The sequence below is a fragment of the Sus scrofa genome, chromosome 3 (assembly GCF_054392235.1).
Source record: "Sus scrofa isolate SSC_HxYL_T2T_F1_AM1 chromosome 3, Sscrofa_HxYL_maternal_Yorkshire_Landrace_v2.0, whole genome shotgun sequence".
NCBI classification, from domain to species: Eukaryota; Metazoa; Chordata; class Mammalia; order Artiodactyla; family Suidae; genus Sus; species Sus scrofa.
Genome location: NC_139385.1, coordinates 124,674,405 through 124,700,013, shown reverse-complemented (window position 1 = coordinate 124,700,013; position 25,609 = coordinate 124,674,405). Strand labels below are relative to the sequence as shown.

Sequence of the window (25,609 nt, the reverse complement as noted above, 5' to 3'; positions counted from 1 at the left end):
GTCATAGCAACATCAGATCTGAGCCTCATCTGCGACCTACACCACAGCTCATGGCAACGCTGGATCCTTAACCCACTGAGCGAGACCAGGGATTGAACCTGCAACCTCATGGTTCCTAGTCGGATTCGTTAACCACTGAGCCACGACGGGAACTCCTCTTTTTTTTAAATCTAAATTCACTAGCATATTCCAACCATAGGCCACTAGCTGATCTTTGTAAAGGCCTGGTGGTACTTTATATGGGGGGCGGGCATCTGGGGGGAGCCATCTCCTCCCTCGGCCCCCTGGAGGTTCTCTCACAAAGAGGGTAAGTTTCACAAGGCCTCCAATGGACCTGTGCATCTTTAGGAAAAAGCCCCTGAACTTGCCCTAGGGAACTGCTGAACCTCAGTTTCCATATCAGTTTCCATAAAATGTAGCAACTCCACTCGCTCAACAGAGAGCACCCCTTGGCTGAACCACCGACCCTTCTGAAACCTAAGCCAGATCCCACTTTTTAATTTCCGCTCCCTGACTATTCCCCATGCGGCTAATTCTGAATAAAGTGTATTCAACGAATGTGTACTCAACTCCTTCTCGTCCCAGGTGCTGGGATTCAGGGATGAGTCTGATACAGTATAGACCTCCACCAGGAGAGACAAATGGACCAGAACATAGACCCATAGAACCCAGGGCTAAGGGTCCCTGGGCAGAGTCAGCTTGGAAGCCACAAATGGGGGGAGGGAGGGGGCGCTGGATCTTGTCTGGGGCTGGGGGGTTATTAGGACCACCTTCCCGGAGGACAGCACCCCTGAACTGCTGGTTGTTCTTTTACAACGTCTAAGAACATTGTTCTTATCGTAGCCCATGTTCTGTGGGGAGAATTTAGAAATCTATATACGTGGCTGCATTTTGCCTCCACCTCATTTGCAACCAATCATTCCCTTTCAGTTCCTTTCTCTCCTCGGGCCTCAGTTTTCCTGCTCGTGTACCTCTTGGAAGCCTGTGGCTCCCGCGGTTCCACTGTTATCTGTCCGAGGATTCTGGTTGCAGCAGCATCCTGGGAGCTCATTAGTGCCTGCGGTCTTCATCAGCTGCCATCGACACAGTCAAACTGTGAAGATAACACCTCTCATCCGACAGAGGAAGTGAGACTATGAAGGATGAGGCTAGTCGGCAGATCTGCTTGTAGATACAAGGACTGCCAAGGGGGCCAGGGAGCAGGCAGGGGGTGCGAGACACAAAGAGCATGGCACCTCTGAGCCTGTCCTCATCTCCTCACCGCCCCCCCATCTCCTGTCAGCTAAAGACCTAAGGCTCCACCCTGCCCTATATGTGGTCCAGGGCTGTGAGAGGGTCCCTGGAGAAATCCAGAGGTAGGGCTCCAAAGAATTATGGGGGGGGGGGCATTGCCACGAAGACCCCTCACCTGGGCCAAAGCCCAACCCTGGATTCACAGGAGGGACTGGACTATAGAATTGGGGCAAATATAAATTGCACACTCTAGACCTTTTCAAGATCGGTATTTAGTCTTTTGCTTATAAACCACTCTTGTGGAGCAGTTTGAGAAGCAAGAGGAGGGAGACGGGAGTTCCTAGGGAAAGAGGAGAGATTAAGGAGGAAAATATATGTGTGTGCGCGTGCACACACACACACACACACACGCACGCACTTAAATTACAGAGCTTCCTGGACAAACATGCCAAACAGGATACCTGGCGAAGCCCCTTCCTGCAAGCTCCACGGAACTGGGGCGCAGCGGGCAACCTTGGAGAGCAATGGCCCTTAGGGTCCCTGTGGCTATTCGGACCCTGGGGACGAGCGGCTCTGGGGCCGCTGCTTTGTGAGCCCTTTCTACCTCCGCTCTGCCTCACAGCATCACCCATCTGGGCCGGCAGTGAAGCTGCAAGATGCACCCATTCGAGGACGCGAGAGTGGAGGCTCGGGTGGGAGGGGCGATTGGCTGGTTCACATAGAAACGGATGGGCACGTAGAGACGGATGGGCATGTTCTGGGCGCGCTTCTCGGGCTGCTCCTGGAAAGGGACTGCAAGCCGGCCACGGAGCCCCGGAACGCGGCGGCTGGGTGGCCCCCTGGCGTTGCCAGGCTCACGGTTGCCGGGTGACCCCGGCTGTTGACTGTGGGGCCCCGGAGCGCCGGGCTCGCTGCGCGCTCGCCGCCCCCACCATGGCCTCCCGCAGCGCGGGCACCCTATTGACCGAGTTCAAGGCCGCCTACGTGCCCCCCGGTCTCATGCCCGGGTAAGACCACTGCGCACCAAGCCCCACCTGAACCTGTGGGTCCGAGCCCCTGGGGGCGCGCTCTCCCACCCTCCCTCCACAAAATCCTCCTCCCGCCTCGAAACTCCGTCCCCGCGCCTTTGTGGGTTGAAGGAACCCTGGGTGCCAAGTTGTCACCTGGCAAGGTGGCCTTCCCTGGGGGGTTGTGCTCTCAGAGCAGGCAGTGGCTGGGCGCAGAGGGCGGGGCTGCTCTCCAGATCCCCTTCGGTAGGAAGTTGGTACCTACTGAGCCCGGAGCTCGCGCGCCCCCCGCGGCCCGGAATAACAGTGAGTGAGGCAGGGAGAGGAGGGGGAGACTCCGTGTGGGGTTGGTGTTTAGAGACGCCAGGCAGGGACAAAAGGGTGGGGAATCCCTGAGAAGGGAGCCGGCACTTGGGCCCCCAGCACAGTGCGCGCACCCGGGATTCCTGCAACATTAATATTTGTTGATTGAAGGAGCTAAGGAGTCTGGGTGGGCGTCCAGGAGCAGGGCTAGAAGACTCTAACAAGGCAGGACCCGCAGTCGTGTTTGGTGGTGTGCTATCCACCTGACTGTGTGGTCAGTTCTCCCCCCATCTCACCTAATCCAAGCAGAACGCTGCCTTTGAAAGCTTCCCAGCCCTGCCCTGCCTTTAGCACTTTTGGATTCGGGACCAAACCTACCTTTCCTTTCTTTGGATGTTTTCACACTCCAAACATTCAAGACACAAATCTGACTGTTCCTTTCCACTCTTTGGCCCTTTTTCTCAAAGCGTCTGTGATTTCCACTCCCTACTCCTCTTCCAGCATGTAAGGTTTTTTCTTTCCTACCAGGCAACATGGGCACGGAGCGCCAGGGGCTGGATTCTGAGAGGCCACATGCACAGTATCTGTACATCTGTATAGGATAAATGAACGAATGAATGAATGAATGAATGAATGCGTGAATGAAATTATTGTCTTGAGAGTTTTGCAGGCAGGGTTTCCATGTGGGTGAAATAAACACATGCTCTATTCTGCAGACTCAACAGACAGCAAAATAAGAACAGGTCTCAGTCTACTTTGTGTGGCATTTGCACTGTCTTGAAGCAGAATAAGCATGATGTTGAGAGGCTGTGATATAAGATTATCTCTGCACACAGAGGCAGTACAATAACCAGAGGCAGGTGCTGCAGGTTTAATCCAGCCCATTTGTGGACCAGACCTTTCTCTGGGTCTTAGAGAGCTCAAAAGCTACTTGGGTTCCTATCAGACAAAGCTGCTTTGCTGGGTCACGGATATTTCCTGGAGTTAAGCCAGGAGCGTTAGAAATGTGACTAAGGATCTTCCAATTCTTTCAATCCCTTGGGCATTCCTTTGATGAAGATGTATTGAGTGCCTGGGATGTGCCAGGTGTTGGGTTAAGACAAACAGGTGTGTGTGTATGGGGGTGCTGCCCTTGAGGGGTTCCCAGTCTGGTGTAAACACATAAGATTTAGTTCAAAATCATCTTTGCAGCCTTGGTGGTGGTGTTTATACCATATTCTGAGTGTTTAGAATGAGTTTGATTTTCTGTATCGATACTTTTTGCTCAACCCCCACCCCAGCCTCCAGTTGGCACTTAACCCTCCCTTAGGGCTCCCACTGCTGTCCAGGTTTAGGGGGACAGGCATTGCATGTTTCAGAAGCAATACCAGATGCTTCTCTAGCCACCCCACTTGTCCAGAGTTCCCTCGAGACCCCTGTCCTATGATTGATCTTGAAATTGTGATGACAAGTGAATCATAAATAAGCGTCCAAGCATGGATAGGCTAGTTTGAACAGCTGAGATTTTATGTGCAAGCTTCTTGCCTGGATCTTTCTGGAAGAGATGGGCTCTCCCTAAAGATTTTTGTCAACAAGGAAGACATTGAGTTGCCTTATGCATCTAAATGCTACCTGATTGGCAAGTTTGTTCATGTAATGAAAGGATCCAAGGTTTCCTGCCCTACTTGGACAATTATTATTTTTGTATGCCTCTTCAGACATTAATCACAGGATTTTAAGTGCAACCAGCCTCTTCTGATGCTCAAATCGGCCCCCTTACTGGTTTTACTCATAGAGGCCAGAATATTTACAGCGGTAAGGACCTCAGAAATCATGTAGTCCAGCTCTCCCCATCCTGGTGCCCAGATATGAGCACTGAGGTCCAGGGGGATCTTGCCTGAATGTCAGGCTGGTGGCAAAAGAGCCTCATTTATAAGCACCTATTAGGTGCCAAGTACTGAAGCTGGACTTTTCACGAACTTCGAACCAAACCAAACCAAAACAAAAACCTTCCCTACAGGAGTTCCCATCATGGCTCAGTGGTAGCAAACCCGACTAGTACCCATGAGGACACGGGTTCAATCTCTGGCCTTGCTCAGTGGGTTAAGGATCCAGTGTTGCCATTAGTTATGGCCTAGGTTGCAGATTCGGCTCGGATTCCGTGGTGCTGTGGCTGTAGTGTAGGCCGGCAGCTGTAGCTCTGATTCTACCCCTAGCCTGGGAACCTCCATATGCTGCGAGTGCAGCCCTAAAAAAGCAAACAAACAAACAAAAAGCAAAACAAACAGAACCCTCCCCCCAAACTTCACAATAACCCAAATGAGAAATTCCCCCAGGCCGTTCAGCAAGTTGCCCAGCTTCTGTGACGTCCACACTCTGCTCTCCCCAGCTGTTACTACTCTCATTAGTTAGATCCCTACTCTGTTCAATGCCTCACTCGAGGTACTGAGGGGAACAGGATGCTGACCTTCAGACTAGGATGCTCCCCCTGGTCCCTTGCGGCTCTGGGCAGCACAGTCCTCAGACACTCTGCCACTGTCTGGCCTGGGCACCATCCCTGCAGGGAGCAGAGAACACTTGGGTCAGAGTCCCTGCAGTTGTGAGGCTTTTCAAGGGATGAAAGTGGCCTCGGTGAGACTCTGTGCCTTCTGCCAGCAGGTCAGATCCAGGTGGTACCCATCCCCTCACTCCCTGCCTCCCACAGCACCTCAGAAGTTTCCCCGTCCCAATTGCTTGACCTGCCCTTGTGCATTCAGCCATCCCCAGACTGCTGTCACCCTGAGGCTTGCAGCTGCCACCCAGCAGGGGGCTGGCACCCCAGCACCTCCTTCCATCTGCCTGGAGTGGCAGCTGTGCCCGTATCTGCCCCCGAGCTGGGCCTGGGCCTCAGTGCATTCCTCTCTTGCCATTGTCAAGAGGGTGGCTGTGTCCCCTGCCCCAGAATCCCCATATAGTAGAGCTGCACATCCAGCGGTGTTCTGATAAATGTTCAACAACCAGCTCTCTGGAGGGGAAAAAAATTTGATTTGTCGCATTCACCGTTATCTGAGGTACCACTACTCCTGCTGTGGCTGATTTCAAGCTATCAACATGACGTCACAGCCTAGAGTTGGGACGAGCTGGGCAGCCATTCACCATTATACTATAATTCTGCCTTATAGATGCTATAGAAGTAATGGCCTCAAGAACAGACAACCGCGAAATAATGTAATTAGGTGGTGATGGGCTTTAGGTATTTCTTACTGTTGTTTTCAATGTAATTTCTTTAATTGCAATTTTGTATAATTTTAAATACTGACTTGTGTAATAACAGGCTCGCAAAAATCCTGAGAATTTAGTAATCGGCTCTTTGGAGCCAGTATAATCTGGTACGAGCTGCCTCTAGCACACCAGCACCTGTCTGCCAGCTTCTCAGGATAGCAGATGGGCTGGTGCATCCTGGGGTACCAAGGCCTCTGCCCAGGAGGATGTAGGAGGTCCATGTGCCCAGACTGGTACCTGACACCACGCACACCGTCCTGAGGACCCTGCCTAAGAACAGGGTGGTGGTGGGGGGGTGACCTCAGACCCTCGGGCTTTGTAACAGGCTGGGCTTTCCTCCTTCTCTCCAGAGGACTCATCAGCCCTGAAAAATGTGCCCCCATTTGTCGGTTCAATTCAGCAAATTGTTACAGAGCATCTGAGTGCCAGGAATGTCAAGGCTGCAGGAAAGCATAGAACACAGCCCCCTCCCTGCGCCCCCGGCCATATCCCCCACCCCTGAGGTTATAATTCAGAAAGGAAGAATATACGAGGGTCCAGGTAATTACGACCCAGCAGCATGTGCACTGAGACATGAGAGAGGCACGAAGAGCGAAGACACTTCAATGGGGGGAACGAGCATGGCCTACGGGTGGGTCAGAAGAGGCTCGATGGACAAGGGGCTGTCTGGGACATAGCTTGAAGGATGGAGAAGATCTCCACGCTGGGAGAGGAACGAGCATCTTCTGGATGGAGAGGATGGCCCAGGGAAAGGCATGGGGTGGGGGTACCAGCAAGACCTGTTCTAAAGCAGCAGATGGCCAGAGTGGCAAAGCCGGGACAGGAAAGGGCCGAGACTTCTCACAGAGGCCCGCGTCAAGCTGGACCTTGGGCGAGTGGCCCGGTTTGTTCTTCAGTTCCCAGGCAATCGGGAGCCCTGGGAGGTTTTTGCCCAGGGGAAGGATCTGATCAGAAGTGTACTCCGCAGGAAGTGTGCAGAGAAGAGGGCGCTCATGGAATGAGGACGTGCTGAATGGTAACAAGTTAATTAGTTAATGAGCTGCTCGTGGGATCCCCGCGGTGCACAGTAATTAATTTGGATGGTAGCTACGGGGCCAAGCAGTGCTATTCAGGGCAGGGAGGGATGGCTCCCTGTGCGCACACGTGGTAACCACAGTGGACTTTTGCCGCGAGCCAGGCTGAGCTTCGTCTCCAAGCCTATGGGGTGTGCAGGTGGCTGAGGGGCCGGAGGGATGAAGAGGTCGAGCGGAGGTGTGACAGCCCTGGAGGGGCCATTGTGAGTGGATGCCCTGTTGTGACACTTGCCATGCCCCTCCATTCTCTCCACGCCCAGCAAAAACAGGGCTCACCCACAAGACTGCACAGGTCATGCTCACGGCTCACAAGTGCAAGAGCCAACAGGGGCAAAGACCTGCTAGTCAAGGCGTGCCCGCTGGGGGCTAAATAAATGTGACCATGAGCATGTGTATGTGCATGCACGTGTGCACGCACACACACACACACACACACTGGGCTGAATGGAATTCTCAATCCAGGCGGAACCTTAGGAAGATTGTGGGGGAGAGGGCTTCTCTCCTACTGGGATGCAAATATCTTGGCATTCAGAGAAGGTGGCTTGCAGCGAGCTGAGGAGGAGTGTGGCAGAGAGCCTGGGGGTGGCAAAGAGAAGAATCACGAGGACACGTCACATTTCTGTAGCTCCTTTCTTTGAGGTGCGCCAACTCCCGGGTGGGTGGGATGCTCCGTGCCTGAGGTGGCAGTGTGCGCCCTGCAGATCCGGGAGCCCAGCGCTCCAGAACACGGTGCCCCTGGCCTTCTGGACTTCTGCATCCTCCAGGGAACATTTACTGAGCACTTGTCATGTGTCAGGGACTGTGTAGGTGCTGCGGATAAGAGAGAACACACATTGGCAGAGGGGATGAGCCAACATGCATCTGGGCGTGGATGAAGGATCACGACCCTTGTGATGCTGGACAGGGGCTACATGGCTGGGGAAGGCGACAGGGACCCTGGCTCTGTGGGTGAGGGCTGGGCACCCCCAGGGACAGGAGGAGATGCAGGCTTCCAGGTGGAGGAAAGGTGTGTGAAGGCTTGGAGAGTGTGTGGGGCTCCAGGCGTGTGAGTGCCACTTCCGGGGCACAGGGCACTGGCAGGAAAGTGAAAAGGGAGATGAGCCGTGGTGATCTGATGGCTCCGGCACCAGCGTGGACCACAGGCTTGCAGGGCATGACACTTGTCCAGGGGACTGGCTAGGAGCTCTGAGGCTGTCCAGGTGGGCACAGAAGAGGGCAGTGGGAAGGTCACTAAGGTGGGAGCAAAAGCAGGACTTAGGGAGAGGTTGGATGGGGCAGTTGGCAGGGTGACGTCCAGTTTCTGGCGGATTCTGGTAGGTGGGGTGTGTTAACCAGGACAGAGGTATCCAGGAGGAGCAGGCTCATCCGAGTGCCCTGGGCTCGCCAGTGTGGACAGCTGGGTGTGTGGATGCATAGCCAGGAGAAGGGTTGGAGCTGGGTATACAGATCTGGACATCCGAGGTGCAAGTCTAAGGTGGATGAGCTCTCCCGGAGGGACTGGGTCCCTTCAGAGAGAAGACAACACCTGTCCCTAGGAGGTGAGCAGGGGAAGATAGCCAGACTCCGGTCCATCCTCCTGCACTGAGGTTCTCCTCAAAGCCACCCCCAGCAGAAACTCCTTTCACAGAGCTTCACCAACCCTCCCTCCCACTTGACCCACCACAGGAATGGGCCTCCCTCCTTGCATTTAATAACAATAGAGCCTTAAGAGTTCCCTGGTAGCTCAGCGGGTTAAGGATCCAGTGTTGTCACTGCTGTAGCTCTGGTTACTGCTTTGGCTCAGGTTCGATCCCTAGCCCTGGAACTTCTGCATGCCAAGGGTGCAGACACACACACACACACACACACACACACACACAAAACCAGGACTCAGTAAACACCGAATGAAGGGTAGGCTCAAGGAGGGAGGGCTGAGGGATGCAGGACTGTATCCTCAACACCTAGCATCCCGCCACACATAGCAGATTCCTGATCAAATAACTCTTAATGCCATCTGACTCTCTTAAAAACATTACACATACAAAGAAGAGTGCAACACATTGCCCCAAATCCAAAACATGTAGAATTAACCTAAGCTTCATTTTAGGTTTCTTTTTGTCTATATATTCAGATAAAAGACTCAGTGGATGGGTGGATGGATCCATGGATAAGAATAGAGACAAAGTCATTTCGTAAAAATAAAATTACACCATATTTACTATTTTAAAATGAAAAGCATGAAATTTAATCTTACTCAAACTTAACTGAAGAGAAAGATACTGAAGTAAAATGGCAGAATAGACTTTAGATAAATGCTAATTCATCCCAAGGGATATTAGTTTCTAAAAGTTCCCTCTAACAGAGGAGGGCGGGGAGAGAATAAAAACCATTAAGGGATTAGAGTGATTATGTTGCGTTATTTTTGCCAGCGTGTTTCAATTTTAGATGCCATGCTTGACAGGTGCTTTAGAAATCCTAAGTGCCCTCCCATCCCCCTCCACCCACCCCCCAATTTCTGCTGCTTAAATTATTTTTTACTTTGACAGGTTTTATAACATTTACAACCAGCCTCCTGCAACCAGCCTTCACCTAGTAGCTATTCCTAGCTCTGTGCTTAAATAGATTTGAAATAAGCACCAGTCATTCTAACAGAGGTCCCCATTGCCATTTGTTTCCTTTTGAATCATCTCTTAGTTGGCAGGATTTCACCCCTGCACGCTGCTCTCAGGAAGAGCTTTGGGGGTTTTATTTCCTGAGTTCTTCCTGTCTTTCCACGTGGATGACCACCAGCCGGTTCAATATTCTTAAGTTGTAGTCTTTTTCCTGCAGAATGTCGGAGAGAACCTCTCTTTCATTTTCATCCTGCTGTTTCCTTATCTCTTTGGTGGGGTTTCGCAACACCTGGGGACCAGCACCTCTTCATTCCCTGCGTTTGGAACCACTGGAGAGATAAGATAAAAGAGGGGACACTGCGGGGAGTTCCCATCGTGGCTCAGTGGTTAACGAATCCGACTAGGAACCATGAGGTTGTGGGTTTGATCTCTGGCCTCGCTCAGTGGGTTAAGGATCCGGCGTTGCCGTGAGCTGTGTTATAGGTTGCAGACACAGCTCGGATCACTGTGGCTGTGATGAGGCCAGTGGCTACAGCTCCGATTAGACCCCTAGCCTGGGAACCTCCATATGCCACGGGAGTGGCCTGAGAAATGGCAAAAAGACAAAAAAAAAGAGGGGACACTGCGATTGGAGAAGGGGGCTGACACTGAACCCCCGGATGAGATGGCAGGGCTGGGGCAGACTCTCCCCCCAAAGGGCAGAGCATGTCCCCCAAAATGGGGGGCAGAGGAGCGGAGTGGGCTTCCTTGCTTTCCAGCAGAAGCGCGCGCGCGGGGGCGGGGGGGTGGCGTGGGCTTCACCCCCCCAGGCAGGAGTTCCTCCACCTCCAACGTGGAAGAGCAAGTGGGGAAGGAGCCGTTTAGTGGGAGCTCCTCCCACATGGGAGGACGCACAGGGATGGAGGGAGAAGCATCTCCCCACCCCCCTTTGACTTCTTGGTTCTCGAACTGCTGCTTTTATTACGTTTCACCTCCAGCACATGGAACTCGCAGGGACTCTGCTTCTACCGCTTGGGTTGTGTTTCCTCATCAGTGCGAACGTTACCGAGAGATGGTGTGAGCTGAGGTCATTGGCTTTGACACTTGCATGTTCTTACAGGACCCTAATGAAAAAGCACAAGCTCACGTTTGAGTGATGGGTTGGCGGGCAGATGGAGTGGGGTCAGGAAAAGCAGAGTCGAAGACATGAAGGCAGAAGGTACAGAAGCTTCTTTGGAGATTTTCAGGAAAAAAAAAAGGGGGGAAGAGAAAGGGCGGTAAGTAAGAAACCATCTCAGCCAAGAGCAGCATTTTGTGATCGAGGAAAAGCTCTGCATGTGTGTAGGCAGGAGAGAAGAAGCTCAGGGGCAGAGGTCACCTATGGCCAGGAGGATGGATAGAGGCCAAGAGAAACAGGGATGGATGGATTTGGAGAGTGAGGCCTTGGTGAGGCAGGAGGGAACTCCAAACCCAGGAGGGGCCAAGCCATGGCAAGCAGGAGGACTCTGTCCTGGAAGTGGCCAAGGTGACCCACAGGCTCCCAGGCCCTCACCAGCACCCCCATCTTTCCAGGACAGGAGACGAGGCCACCAGCAAGGAACCCAGGAGGGGCCAGCGGGAAGGGCGCTGGCGCAGGAGGTGGGGGAGGGTTGGGGGGGAGGGGAGCCAAGGGACCAGAGAGGCGAGGCTGAAGGGAGGCCAGGGACCAGGGAGGGCTCTCCCCTCCGCTGCCCGCCCTGCAGTGCATCGCTCGCTGCTCTGCCCCGGGCAGCCTCGAATGCTGCAGTGTCCCAGCAGGGCAGGACCTGGGGAGGGAAGCCATCTATTCTGCCTGTATGGAGACTGCTGGAAAGTGTGTCAGCCACCACAGTGGTTAACCCTCTCGCCTTTCACCTGAAGACGAAAATGCATTTCTGTCTAACTCTGGGCAAACACCCATTTTGTCGGTGGGGAGACTGAGGCCCAGGGCCACCCTCAGGGGTCATGCTGAAGCACCACTTCAAAGGCCTCCCTGTGCTTCGGCCTTGGTTGCAGGCTGAGTTCCTAAAATGGGGAAGCCCTCCCTGTGGCTGTGGCCTGCCAGGCTCCCCAGCTGCCCTGGGAATGTTTGGTGTGGGTGAGGGGGCTCGAGCGAAAGGAAGTGAGACGTGAACTGGCGGTGGGGTGCTCTCAGGAGAGGCCCTGGGGGTCCCTGGAGCGTGGCCTCTGGTCTTCGGCGTCTGTGTCTGTAGGTCTCACTGCCGCATGACTGGTCCTGTTGGCACGTCAGCCGCTCACCTTGTCATTTGTTTAATAAGCATGTGCTACCCACAGGCCTTGTGCCCGACCTGGTTTTGAGAACTGGGGATCACACAGCAGTCAGACGGGACCAAACTCTGCCCTCGAGAAGCTCCCAGTGTAGCGGGGAGAGACGATGTAGGCAGACAGGAACAGCTCAGGGTGGGCACAAAGGGACAGAGAATGGGCTGCCCCTGGGAGAGGTGGCAAGGAAAGGCTTCTTCAAAGAAGGGACATTTGGGCAAGTCTTAAAGGACAATTTAGTACTGGGAGGCAAGGTGCAGGGGGTGGGCTGGTGGTGGGCAGGTTTGTCATTCCTGGTGGTAGAAGGCACAGGGCAAGAAGGGGGGCGGGCAAAGAAGGAGAAGGGAAAAAAGATGCTTACACTCAGGATCCGCGATGACTCCTTACAAACAGGGTGTAGAGTCACTGCTGAAGCAGAGACAGAGGCAACGGTCAGGTCACTGGCGGCCTGCAAGCCCGGGCTAAGGTCTTGGCTTCAGAACGTTCCGTCTGGTTGAGGGGTGGGAAACGGGCTGGAGGGACCAGGGCAGATAGAAGAGAGGAGGAGGCTGCTGCCGCCGTCCAGGAAAAATGTGATGGAGCTGCAGGGCTTGGCCGCTGATCGGACGTGAGGGACAAAGCGGGGGACGAGGGATGACCCTTTGGATTCGGACATCTGCCGAGGACACTTCATCGAGGTGGGACTGGACTCTCGGGGAAGGTGGAGGTGGAAGGCGAAGCCCCGGGGACCTCCGAGGGAGATGGCCAAGGTGCACCTGGGCACAGGAGCCTGCAGCTTGGAGGGAACGTCTGGGCTGGAGGTGTAGACCAAGGGTCACACACACACAGGTCAAAGTCAAGGCCACGGCATGGCTACCATCACCAGGAAGACTGGGTGGGCCTGGGACAGACCCCAGAGGATCTGGGCAGAGGGGGCCGTCATGAGGAGATGGAGAAGGAAAGGTCAGCGATGCCGGTGAAAAGCAACAGACAGCAAGAGAGCAGCATCAGCAAAACCATGAGAGGTGGTTCAAGAAGAGAGCGGGCCACAGTGGCCGGCGCTGCAGAGGGACTGCTGGCCACCTCGTCGAGAGCAGTTCCAGTGGCAACGTGGGGCAGGGCCAGGTTTCAGAGGGGGACCCTGGGGAAACGGTGCTGCCTGGTGGAACTTTGACCTCTGGTTGTTTGTCCAAGGTCTGGTTCCCATGCTCTCCGTTGTCACCAGCGTTCCCTCCTCTCCCCTCTCCTCCCCCAGACGGTTCTCTCTGTGCGAGTCTCACTTACCCAGGAGTCTTGAGCTGCCATGTCTGCTGTGCTCTCTGGGTCCCCACGGGTCTCTGCTCTCCCTGCTCCTGTCCCCCTCACTAGCCCCTCAGCCCCAGAGGGTGATGGAGCTCCTTCCAAGGCTCTCAGAGCCCCAGGACCCTGAGCGAGCTCTCCAAGCCGGCTGGGTGGTGCCTTGTGAGCATGTGGGGTGGGAGGGAGGCAGCAGCTCTCTGGGCCCGGGTCCGGGCTGTGCCAGAGCTGACACTAACATGTGCCATTACTGTGCCCCTGCCCCTTCATGGGTTTAAGCAGAGACCATCAGAGCTGCAGGAGCCTCTGCTGCAGCCAACACCCCAGTCACTGGAGAGCCGTCGAGAGAGAGTGATTTCCCTGCAGCCTTGCTAAGGGGGCAGGACTGGAACCGGGCTCCTGGCCCCGTGCGCGTCTCTGGTCTGGAGAGACGACCGTCCTAGGGGTCCAGGCAGAGACCCCGGTGGGGAGCAGAGGCCTGAGCCGGCTGTGCACCTTAAGGGGCCTCTCGAGGCCCGGGAGTGACCCGCGGGCCCTCTTCTCTCCCCCCCTACCCCCCGTCTTTAAGGGCCTCTCTGGGAACTAGCCTGGAGCCCTCCCCGGCCTTTCCCCTCCCTGCTGCTCTCCCAGGTACCAAGGCCACGTGCCCGGTGCGGCCTTCTCCTTTGGCTCCACCTACGGCGCCACCACCCTCAAATACTTCCAGGACCAGCGCAACGCAGCCCTGGAGCAGAGCCACCATCCCTTCAGCAAGGGAGGCCACTTCCCCACCATCTTCTCCCCGGACCCCAACCTCGTGCTGAGGAACCGCTCCCAGACCTGGGACCGCTGGCTGCACGCCCCCCGCTACACCCGCTTCAACCTGGACGGTGGCCGCTCAGCAGAGCTCTCCCGCTTCTACCAGGTGGGACCCCTTACCCCCCCCTTCCCCCACCAAGGCCCCCCTCCCCAGAGGGTCTCCCTTACCCCCCACCAGCCCCCTCTTCCCAGGAGGGTCCCCCTTACCCCCCCTTACCCCTCCCCCACCCCGGCCCCCTCTGCCCACGTCACAGGGAGACTCTCCCTCCAGAGCCCCTGAGCCAGCCAGAGACCTGGTGAGTTTGTGGGGAGGGGGGAGGGCTCAGCCCTCTGCTTCCCTGACCTCCCCTGATGCCGGGGGCTCCAGAGGCTCTTCCCCCACTCGCCCCACAACAGGGCTGAGAGAGCTGGGAGCCTTTGGGGCCCTTCCTGCCTTCACCTCTGCCCAGGAGAGTCTCGCCCTGTGGACCCTCCCTCACCTCCTTCCTGAGCAAAAGCCCCGAGGTCCACCCCCACAGGATGAATCACCGGGCGCGGAGGGCCGCTCAGCCCCACGCCGGCTCCAGCCCAAATCTGTTCACTGTCCTCGCCCACCCGGCTCCTCCCTGCTCCAGCGGCCCTTGGAGGAGGAGCCCGAGGCAACCTCAGCCCCAGGATGGACGCCAGCTGCCCACACCCCGCTGTTCTGATCCTGCTCCTGGGGCTCAGAAGCCTCCTGGGATCTGCTCAGACACGTTCCAGGGGACCACGGGCACTCGCCCACCTCAGCAGAGGCCGGGGCTCCCTCTTTGCTGTGGTCCTGGAAACCTCCCTTGCCCCCTCAGTTCCCTGGCAAACACCCCTCCCAGCCTGATTCCAAGGACACAGAGGCCTCCTGGTCCCCAGGGTGGAGGACTGCATGAGGAGGCAGCTTCCCCGGGAGAGGACCTGGCTGATGTGGTTGGAGCCTGAGGAGCTGGGGGCCCAGGAAGGCCTTTTACCTCCACCTCGACTCACAGAGCACAGTCTGGCCAGAGGGAGGACCGAGGAGACAGCACAGACACACACACACACACACACACACACACACACACACACACACACACACACACACGTGTGCACACACAGCTTACCTGTGCCACCAAATGAGCTGGGCTTTACGTGCCTTGCCTTGGCCCGTCCCCTGCCTCATTTACTCAGCCTGGCACAGCTGGCATGGTGTGTCATTTTCCCCAGTAGCCAGACAAGGACACCTAACTGGGGACTTTTCTCTGGGGCCATCAGGCGTCGCTGCCCCCACCCCCTGCTCAGGCGCAGCCAGGCAGGGGCTCCAGTGCGCAAGGTCACTCCCGCACACGAATGACCTGTCGTCTCTTCCTTGGTTGCACTGTAGATGGCACAGCAGCATCGGGAGTACTATCGAGACAAGACAGGCACGGTGCCCCGGGTCCCCTACTTCGTGCTGCCTGTGAGGGAGTGGGAACGGTACCCCATCCCCACCGACCTGTGAGTCCCCCGCTTCGTGCATTCAACAGCACACGCCGTCCCCAGGACGCCTGCTCTTGCCAGCCATGCATGTCCCCAGACAGAAATGTTACCCCAAAGAGCCCACAGTGCAGAGGGTGACAATTACAGAGCTGAGGGCGTCAGGGTTTTGGCAGCCTCAGGAGGGATGCCCCGAACCTGAGTGGAAAGAATCAGGAAGAGCATCTTCCTGGTCGGGTGCACTGGGAGTTTGGGAGCATAAGCTTTACTGGCCTGAATCTGCAGTTTTCTCCCCCTGCAATGGCAGCCTGTGGGCACAGCTCCACGGTGCAGCAAGGAGATGCCGCCTCCTGGTGGGTGCCTCGGGTACTGCACAGAGCAGAGACCCAGTCCTGTTTAGACAGAAAATTTTCTCCTTAAGGACTTGAACATACTTTTCAGTCTAACTGTTCATCTAACAAATAGGAAAGTTTCTCACTGCCCACCCTTGCTGCTTTTATCCGGGAGAGTGTCTTTTCCCAGCAAAGTTCAGCTCTGCCCTGTGAGATCGTTGGGATAGGCAGTTTCTCACTCTTCCTTCCCCTGACGCCGAGACGGAAAGGTCAGCAGTCTATGCCGTGAGATGTCCTGTGGAGTAGGCACATCAGGAGGTCTGTGGGCAGATCGTGGGTTTCCAACTCTGTGCTGACCCCTTGCTGAGCTCACGAGCCCAGAGCCTCGCCATTGCTGTTGATAAAGAAGTGATCCTTTCCATAGAACTTTATGGTTTTTAAAGAAACGAATTTAACTGCCTCTAAAGGTTCGTCTCTGCAGGACAGATGGACCCATTTTACGCACAGGGAAACTGAGACTTAGCAATGGCCTCGGGAACTTGTGCCAGTGGCAAGTCTGGTCAGAGGTGGAACCTGGAGAGAAACCCTATCTCCCAATGCCTACTCTAGAACTCTGGGCTGGCTGTCTCCATGCCTTGGTGTGGCTCTGAGTCAGTCCATCCCTGGAGATAGTGTGAGGCCTGGCCTGGGGACCTCTGTATCTCCTGTGCTGGTGGGACCCCAGGGTGGCCCCGCTCTGTTCCTTCCCCAAACTGCCTGGTGGCCTGTGCTGCTGCTGAGAGCTTCATGTCTGATGCAGAGGACCAATCAGGTGGTTAGGAGAAAGGGGGTCAGTGCCTGCACTCAGCTTCTCCCCTGATCATTTCTGTGACCTGGGGCAATTCCCTGCCTTTCCCTGAGTTCCATTGCCGTCATTGCTGACATCACCATCTGCATCATTGCCATCTCCATCACCATCTTTAATATCACATCATCATCATCACCATCCCCATCATCACCATCATCACCATCTCCATCATCACATCATCATCACCATCATCATCACCATCCCCATCATCACCATCTCCATCATCATCATCATCACCATCATCACCATCTCCATCATCACCATCATCACATCATCATCACCATCATCACCATCTCCATCATCACCATCAACATCATCATCTGCATCATCACATCATCATCATCATCACCATCATCATCATCATCTGCATCATCACATCATCACCATCATCATCATCATCACATCACCATCATCATCACATCATCACCATCCCCATCATCACCATCTGCATCATCATCATTATCATTATCACCATCACCATTATCACCATCGTCATCAACAGCAGCAGCACATTTCTTATAACCTCGCTATTTGCTTCTTGTTCGGCACTGTGTAAAGTGTTTTGTATGCATTGCGTCATTTACTCCACAAAACAAATCTGGGAGAGAGGCTCCAACATCCATCCATCTTATGTGTGTATACTTCCAGCAGGAATTGGGCCAGAATCCATCCCAGCCGCCTGACCCCCATGTCCTTGCTCTTGGCCACTGTACCATCGTGCAAACACAAGTTAGTCTGACCCGGAGTGCAGGGTGACTTACCAGATACTAGGTCGACAAGCAGCCAGCAGGGTCGTCGGCAGCACAGGTTTGGAAATAAGCCTTTTCACACCCACCCCGCCCTGGCTTCTTGCATAACACCAGCTCCATCCTTACCCTCAGGCCTCCTCTGAGCCCGAAGAAGAAGTGGCACCTTTTACGTGTAGCCCCCGAGAACCTGAGGACCTACCAGACGTTCCCATCGGGGAAGAGGGTCCCCCCACAGGAGCGGCAGAGGAGGGACCACTACTTTGAGTTCAGAGCGTGACGCCTGAGAGCCACGGCCCTGACCAGCTTGGCTTTTTGGAATAAAATCTTTAGCCACCACCATCCCACACTCCTATTCTCTAAGCTCCAGGAGCACTTGGCCATGGCACGACAGCCTCGGAGGGTAACATGGCTTTGTGTCCGAGGGGCCTTCGAAAGGCTCACCCCAGGTGTTAGGCCAAGAAAAGGCAGCTTCCAGCACCTGCCAGGCCCACCCACCTCGGCCCTGAGGTCCCCCAGGCACAGGGACACCTCCGATCTGCTTCCACTGGTTTAATCAAGGAAGCCCCACTATCCCAGGTCTGAGACTGGGGGCGAGGCAGCCCCAGAACGCTTCATCTGGTGTCAGAGGCAAAGGAGTTCCCATGTGAGCCTATGGGGGAGGCAGCAGCACCTCCACTTTACTGATTAGGACATCGGGGCTCAGAGCTGGAGAGAGTTGTTCAAACTCACACCACTTAGACGTGGCACAGCCAGAATCTGAACCCAGGTTTTCCCGTTACCCGCCCTGCTTGTGGTCCGCGGGGAAGCTGCGGCAGGGATGCCACAGGTCCTGGAGGACCTTGTGGTGCCTGAGAGAAGAAACCGCTTTCCACATTCTGCCCAGACTGGCAGGGATGGGCTGACCTCGCATCTATCCTGGGACTGTTTCTAGAAGGGGACAGGAGGGAAGGTACCCAGGACTAAGCCACGCTTCCAGGAGCTGCTGTGTATCAGGAGCCTGGAGGCCAAAGTGGACCCTGGGAATCAGTTCCTAGGTCACATCCTGAGGGGGTCTGGGAGGTTCGGGGTCTGGAGTGTCTGAGCTCATGGGCTGCTGCCTCCTGCCTGCTGGAGGAACGGGGCGCAGGATGTGGGGGACAGCCGCTTTGTAGACACAGTCTAGGATGGGGTCCTGAGGCCAGGTGTGCACAGGAGTTCTCCAACATTGCAGTGCTGCTGGGGTTTGATCAAGGGACTCCATCAAGCAACAGCCCTCTTATTTCCCCTAAATGGGAGAGTCAGGACCTAAAGGCAAGGGGACCGCAGCAGGTTCAAGTACACGGGAGGGTGAAACAGCCCTTCCCCTGTGAGCCAGCGTTTAGACACCTCCTCCCCCAGCACACTGTAAACAAGAGACCATGTGCCCATCAGGTAGGCATCAGACAGCTTTCAGGACCCCATAAGGGGCTTCTGGGCCCCAGATCAGCTGAGCCCCAAAGAGCCCCTATAGTGGCCAAATTCCTCCCAGGGCTTGGCTGAATAGCAAAGCAATCAAATCCCAATCACTGGTCACACACTGGCACATTCCAAGGGCTGGGTATGCCAAGTGGGGCTAAGATGTCTTGGGAAGCTGGGCGCCAGTTGGAAAGATGGCTCCACATACATCTCTCTGCACATCCTGCACCAGAGGAGAGGAGAGAGGCTGTGGGGAGGCCACAAGGGAGGGAGGGAAGGACATATATTTTCCAGATGAACCTCTCATCCCTTTCAACCTGGTCCTTGCTGGAGCATGGGTTGGCCTCAAAAAGACTGGCCATCCTGGTCTTGGCATCACTGGCAAACTTAAGCCCTGGTACAAACAGTTCTTAATCAAAAGTACATCTAGGATTTTTCCATTGTGGCTCAGCAGATTAAGAACCCAACTAGTATCCATGAGGATGCAGGTTCAATCCCTGGCCTCGCTCAGTGAGTTACGGATCCAGCGTTGCCTGAGCTGTGGTGTGGGTTGCAGACGCAGCTCCAATTCAATCCCTAGCCCAGGAACTTCCATAAGCCACATGCGCCGCCCTTAAAAAGGGGGCGAGGAAGTACTTCTCTATGACTTGCATTCAAAAAATGATGAAGTGAGGGAGCCAGGGACAGGCTTTTCTTTGGCTTTATTGAATAAACAATTTTCTAGAAGAGAGGGAGGGATGGGGACAGTCATTCTTCTAATCAGATTTCTCCCAGCACCTGCGGGGGGTGGAATTCCAAGTTCCAGGGGGTCCAGATCAGCTATTCATCAGTATCCCCAGAAGTGAATCCGAAAGGAGCTGAAAGAAAGAATTCCACGAGCCACCTCGAGCCTGCAGTCGTAACACACGTGCTCACCTGGATGCACACCTCTTGCGTCCCTTGCTCTAAGGGATGGCCGGTTTGCAGCTCTCCTAAGCCAACCCCGAGCCTTCTTTTAAGCTCCTTCGGGCAGCTCTAAAAGGCAAAGGCTGTCAGAACCTAGTGGTGCTGGGACCAGTGGCAACAACTGGGAGAGATTCAAAGAAAAACCCAGAGCAGACAGGATTCTGGCTTCAGGTGTGTGCGGGGCTGTTGTAGCAGAAGAGGAACGACCTCTGTTGGGGTGGTTCAAGGCTGGGCCCCCAGGGAGGAAGTCTGCCAGGCCACGCCCCCCAGCGGCCATGTTGGAAAGGAGGGCCCTCCCGGGTGGTTGGAAGAGGGCCGGCCCCCTGCCTGGAGCTGGCCAATCAGATTCGCTCTGTGAGACGCTGACGTCAGAGCTGAGGGCCATTCAGAGCCAAAGAGGTATAAACTCCACCGCGGCGTGGAGGCCACGTTTGGCCTCACGTCTGACCTCACGTCTGACCAAGCAGAGGTGGCTGGTTGCACAGAGAACCAAGTCTGGAGTTGCCAAGGCAGAGGCTCTGGGCTCCTGACCAGGTGCTGTGTGAGGTCTGGCTGTTTTGTTCTTTTTTGATTAGTTTGTTAAACCATTCTGAGTGGCATTCTTCTCTGTTATCAAAATCACCTAAAGACCAAAGGCAGAAGAGGGCCCAGGGGTAGTGGACACAGGCAGACAGGTGCAGCTCAGCCTGAGAAGGTTGTCTCAACAGGGCTGGCCCTCATGAAATGGGATGCCCCCACGTGGGTACGTTTCCCGCAACCAGAAGGAGCCAAATAAGACAGTTAAAACAGCCAACATGGAGACGACCCATCTGGACAGGAAAAGACCCTTTAGGCCCCTTTCCACCTGACCCGAGGCTCAGAAATGCTTGAGTTCTTTTCTGAGCTCTAGCACCGGCCTCTTCATGCTCCCATGCAAATCCCCAGCCCTTGGTGACCTCTGGAGGTTGGGAAGAGGGAGGGGAGAAAGATAGCAAAGGCAACTCCCCAGGGCAGTCCTGGAGCCCGGTGGGCTTCGTGCTGGCTGTAGAGAGCCAGCCCTTGAAGTTTGGGCCGCCCAGCCCCTTCGCAAAGCTTGGAACACAATGTCCCCTTTCTCTTTTGATACCCCAGTCCCTGTCTCTTTCCAGGCTACCTCTTAGAAGCTCCAGTTTGCTGATTCTGAAAGAATCTGCAAAGTGCCCTGGAAACTCATGACCTCCTTGGGAAAACGGAGGCGCCCCTTTGGCGGAGGGATACTGGTAGGGGAGGACTTTCCTGTCCCCCACTATGCTGGGCTCCCCCCCCCCAGAATGCCTTACTTCATGAAGTCTGGAGATTTGGCCATTGCGTGCTCAAACTCGGAGAAGGACAGCATGTTGTCATTGTCCAGGTCTGACTCATCCAGCACCTGGGTGGGGGTGCAGAGGGAGCCAGAAAACAGAGTATCAGAGAGTAAGACGGGGTGCGGGGTGGGGACAAGCACCACATGCTCTCTGCTCGGGGCTTCACACGCATCCCCGGAGTCCCCTAGGAGGCAGGTGGTCCACCCCCACCCACCAGACAAGGACAGGGAGGTGCAGAGAGATGAGGTTATATGCACTGCGGTCTGGGACCTCGTGGGCTGGTTGCATTGTGGGAAGCGTCCTCTTGGTATCTAGAGTGCAAACTTGGCAGTGAGAATGGGTGTGGGGGTGACGGACAGGGTGGCATCCCCCACCCATTCATGTCACCCAGTCACAGGCACTGCAAGGGGCACAGTCAGGGTGGGGAGGCAGCAGTGACCCCTCGTGGTTTTATCTTTGCTTCTAGTTCCCATCCTGACCAAAAGTTTCTCCCGGTCTTAGGACACATGGGTCCATGGCTGTCTTCGTGTCCAGCCGCAGCTTGGCCCATCACTCTAGGACTGTTGGGCATTGTGTCGTGTTGGGATGATGTGGGAAAGGGGACGGTGTGATGCCTCCATCTGACGCCAAGCTGCTTTTTGTCCACCTGCCTGCAGTGGCTGCAGTGTTGGTGGGAGGGCCCTTTGGGGCGGGGGGCTTAGGCTACGGCTCCGGAGACCCTGGGAGAGAGTCAAGATCCTGGAGGTAGGACAGAAAACAGGGGGTAGTTGCCTCCAGCCCGAGTACCCATCCCTCAGGGCACCTCATCCTGCCAGCCATCCAGGGGCAGGCCCACCCCGCAGCCCCCGGGCACACACGCGGCTGGTGAGGTCAGTGAGCAGGTCCTCGGACATGTCGTTGCTGTTGAGCAGCCGAAGGATGATCCTTTGCAGGTCCTCCTCGTCGATGAAGCCATTCTCGTTAAAATCTGCAAAAGGAGGCAGGGCCTGAGAGGAAGGCGGCACCAGCCAGGACCCACAGACTCCCGCCAGCCTCTGGGAGGCCCCGCAGAGCCCAATTGTCCCAGGCGGGTCTCGAACCAAGACTCAGGGGGCCCTGGGCCAGGACTGGAGGGAGTGGGTCTCCGCAGTGACATTGCACTGCTGGTAAGATGCGCTGCAGCCTCTCCCTGGGACCCCGCAGTGTCCCCAGGCATCCTGCTGGCCCAGCTCCCATATGCAGAGACTGCAGCAAAGCGACATGGCTTTGGTCCCAAGCCATCTGAAAACGGAATAATTTGCTGGAGTGAAATGTAGTCCTGGACGGTTCCCCTCCTTTGGGGGTGCAAGGGCAGAGCAGCCTGGGAAAGGCCTGGGGGCTGGGAGCTCTGGGCTGCTGGCCAGCCCACGTGGCCTTGGCAGCCTCATGACCTGCGTCTCTGGGCCCCTCTGGGGAGAGGGGGACCTTCCTCTCGCTGTTGCCCAGAAATGAGGGACATTCAGAGCTGGTGGAGTCAGGGCTCAGCCTTCAGGTCCCCCCTGCCCTCCAACCCCTGCCCATCCTCCTCCCCACCTCCTTGCAATTTACAAAGTACGTTGGCAAAAATCAGCCCATTTGACGGAACGAGGCTTTTACCACTCTCCCCTCGAGAACTGAGGTCGTCTCCCTCGCCTCTCCCAGTCACTAGCATCCCTGTGTCAGCCCGTGGGAAGGCTTGGGAAGATCTGTCGCTGGTGCTCTGGCACCTGGCCAGGCTGATGGGGCAGGAAGGCAGTGTGGGATGCTGGTCTCTGACAGGTAGCAAGTCTCCCCAGAGGTGCTGAGAAAGGGGGATCGATCTGTTGAAGGCCAGGAGGGTCCCTCGGAGCAAAAACTGGAGCCCAGTAGGTGTGTCCTGGGTAGGTGTGTCCTGGGTAGGTGTGGCTGGCCTGCTGAACTTGACCGAGAGCCATTTACCCCTTCCTTCTTCCTATCAGAACTGCAATTCCCCTTCACAGTGACACCCTGTGCAGCTTAAAGGACTCGGCTTTCCAGTCTCCTGTGTGGCTACGTGTGACCATGAGACGTAGTTCTTGCCAATGAAGTTACGACCAGAGTTGCTGGGTGGAGCTTCCAAGAAAGTTTGCTCAAGTCGTGGTTCAGCAGTTAATGAACCCGACTCGCATCCATGAGGACACGGGTTCGATCCCTGGCCTTGCTCAGTGGGTTAAGGAACCAGTGTTGCCATGAGCTGTGGTGTAGGTCGCACATGCGGCTCAGATCCAGCATTGCTGTGGCTGTGGTGTAGGCCAGCAGCTGCAGCCCCGATTGGATCCCTAGCCTGGGAACCTCCATATGCTGAGGGTGCGGCCCTAAAAAAACAAAAAGGCAAAAAAGAAAAGAAAAAAAAAAGTTTGTTCAAGAAGAGTAGACTTCAGCATTCCTGCTGTGGCACCATGGGATTGGGAGTGCTGGGACGCAGGTTCAATCCCCTGCCGGGTACAGTGGGCTAAAGATCTGGCATTGCCACAGCTGCAGCTTAGGTGGTGCCTGTGGTTCGGATCTGATCCCTGGCCCAGGAGCTCCATGTGCCTCGGTTCGGCCAAAAAATGGAAAAAAGAAAAAAAAGTCGACTTCATCTGTGCCTTTGAATGTCCCTTTGGTCTTATCCCCTCTCTCACCCCTTTTTCTTCCTGCTGGGAATGAAGATCAGATGCCTGTAGGCGCAGAAAACATTTTGGGACTCTGAGGACGACAGTCCATTAAAGCAACATGGGCAATTAGGGGCCTTGAAGGAGCCGAGGCCCTTGGTTACTTCCTAGAGCCATTACCTCAGCTCTGCGCTGCCTGAATCCAGGATTTTTTTTTTTTTTTTTTTTTAAACAGGGACGCTCTTGCACATAACTGAATGCAATCCTAACCGATACAGTAGGTCAGAGCAGTAGTTCTCAAACTCTGTAGCACTTTAGAATCACGGCGGGGGGGGGGGGGGGCTTTAAAAAAAAAAGCCCACCAACCAGGGCATACTCAGCATCACATCAGATCTTTGCAGCTGGGGCCCAGAGAGCTGTACATCTTAAAACCTCCCCAGGTCCAGACACATCTGAGAACCAGTGGGTTAGAGCCATGCTTCTTAAAATTTAAGGTGCCAAGGAACCATCCGGGGGTCTTGTTTGTTCCTTTTTAAATTTCATTTTATTTTATTTTATTTTTGTCTTTTTAGGGCCATACCCATGGCATATGGAAGTTCCCAGGCTAGGGGTCAAATTGGAGCGATAACTGCCAGCCTGCACCACAGCCACAGCAAGGTGGGATCCAAGCCACGTCTGCGACCTGCACCACAGCTCACGGCAACGCCAGATCCTTAACCCACTGAACGAGGCCAGGGATTGAACCTGCATCCTCATGGATACTAGTCAGGTTAACCACTGAGCCAAGACGGGAATGCCCCTTTTTAATTTTTTTAAATTAGAAACCGTTGCCAATTTAGTTTAATTTTCTTTGAAATCTCTAAACATTGGATTTCTTTTTTTTTTTTTCTTTTCATTTTTTGTGAGGTCTTGTTTCAAAGGCAGATCCTGATTCAGTAAGTGGAGGTTGAGGCCTGAGATTCTGCATGTCTAGCAAGCTTCCTGGCAATGTCGATGCTGCGGGCACCGGGCCGCACCTGGTGAGAGCACCGAGATAGGTCTGCAGACTTTGGCTAAGAAGGATCACCGACCCTCGCCGCCCTCTCCTTTCCTTCTCCTCTTCTCTCTTTTTCTTCCTCCTCTTCCTCCTTCACTGCTTCCCTGCCACCTCAATGTATGGAGCAGCCACCACGGCTCTAATCCTGCTGACAGCACCGCAAGGGAACCAATCTTCGGAGCCCAAAGAGAATTCGGATTTGCTGGAGTCTAGCTGATGAAGCCTGGGCGTGGACGAGCCCCTAGGCATCTATTTGCTCTGATGATTTGCATGAAGGTGCCAAGCTTTTTGTTTTTGTACTTGAGCTCGAGGAGGAAGGAAACCGCCTCAGGACCGTGTGGGAGACACGGAGTACCTGCTCCTCCCTCTGACCCACGCTCTGTCTGGTCTCTTGGGAGGAACACAATGGACTTCCCAGTTCTCTCTCTCTTTTTTCTTTTTTCTTTTATTTCAGGGCCGCACCCATGGCCTATGGAGGTTCCCAGGCTAGGGGTCAGGGGTTGAATCAGAGCTACAGCTGCTGGCCTACGCCACAACTCACGGCAACACCAGATCCTTAACCCACTGAGCAAGGCCAGGGATTGAACCCACATCCTCATGGATGCTAGTCAGATTCCTTTCCACTGAGCCACGATGGGAACTCCTATCCTTATCTGAGATGCTTTTAATCTGCTCTGGTATACATAGTTTAGAGGTCAAAATGAAATTTGTGCATAATTTACATACAAAATTTGGCTCCTTTCCTCTGGCTTTCTTTCATGGACTCTTCACTTTTCAGGGGGAAAAGTGCCCTGATCTTTCTGATTCTTTTTTTTTTTTTTTTTTTTTTTTTTGTCTTTTTGCTATTTCTTTGGGCTGCTCCCGCGGCATATGGAGGTTCCCAGGCTAGGGGTCCAATCGGAGCTGTAGCCCCTGGCCTGGGCCAGAGGCACAGCAATGCGGGATCCGATCCGCGTCTGCAACCTACACCACAGCTCACGGCAACGCCGGATCCTTAACCCACTGAGCAAGGGCAGGGACCGAACTTGCAACCTCATGGTTCCTAGTCGGATTCGTTAACCACTGCGTCAC

At 55.0% G+C, this 25,609-nt stretch overlaps 3 protein-coding genes across 9 annotated transcripts in view; 1 reads left to right on the top strand and 2 right to left on the bottom strand.

The window, feature by feature from the left end:
• The window catches only part of OTOF (otoferlin), a 107,363-nt gene extending 104,826 nt beyond the window's left edge, over positions 1–2,537 (bottom strand). The window contains exons 1-2 of the mRNA XM_085016141.1: positions 2,397–2,537; positions 972–1,093 (exon numbers count right to left, since the gene is read on the bottom strand). The gene's annotated coding sequence lies outside the window, so the exon portion shown is untranslated. The remainder of the gene's footprint in view (positions 1–971; positions 1,094–2,396) is intronic.
• On the top strand, positions 2,028–17,531 carry CIMIP2C (ciliary microtubule inner protein 2C). Of its 2 annotated transcripts, XM_003481272.4 has the most exons (4): positions 2,028–2,240; positions 13,633–13,906; positions 15,173–15,285; positions 17,325–17,531. In XM_003481272.4, exons 1-4 carry the CDS (start codon positions 2,167–2,169, stop codon positions 17,467–17,469), a joined length of 606 nt encoding a protein of 201 aa, XP_003481320.2. In that variant the 5' UTR covers positions 2,028–2,166; the 3' UTR covers positions 17,470–17,531. The 2 variants fall into 2 exon arrangements, with proteins under 2 accessions (XP_003481320.2, XP_084872269.1); XM_085016143.1 differs by lacking the exon at positions 15,173–15,285.
• A 1,772-nt stretch (positions 17,532–19,303) lies between these two features.
• Positions 19,304–25,609, bottom strand: part of CIB4 (calcium and integrin binding family member 4) — a 98,398-nt gene continuing 92,092 nt past the window's right edge. For all 6 annotated transcript variants that reach the window (XM_021087728.2, XM_085019926.1, XM_085019924.1 and 3 more), the window contains 3 exons: positions 21,751–21,860; positions 20,870–20,958; positions 19,304–19,483 (listed from right to left, as the gene is read on the bottom strand). In XM_021087728.2, the coding sequence (XP_020943387.2) occupies positions 19,453–19,483; positions 20,870–20,958; positions 21,751–21,860 (230 nt within the window). In that variant the 3' untranslated portion in view covers positions 19,304–19,452. The remainder of the gene's footprint in view (positions 19,484–20,869; positions 20,959–21,750; positions 21,861–25,609) is intronic.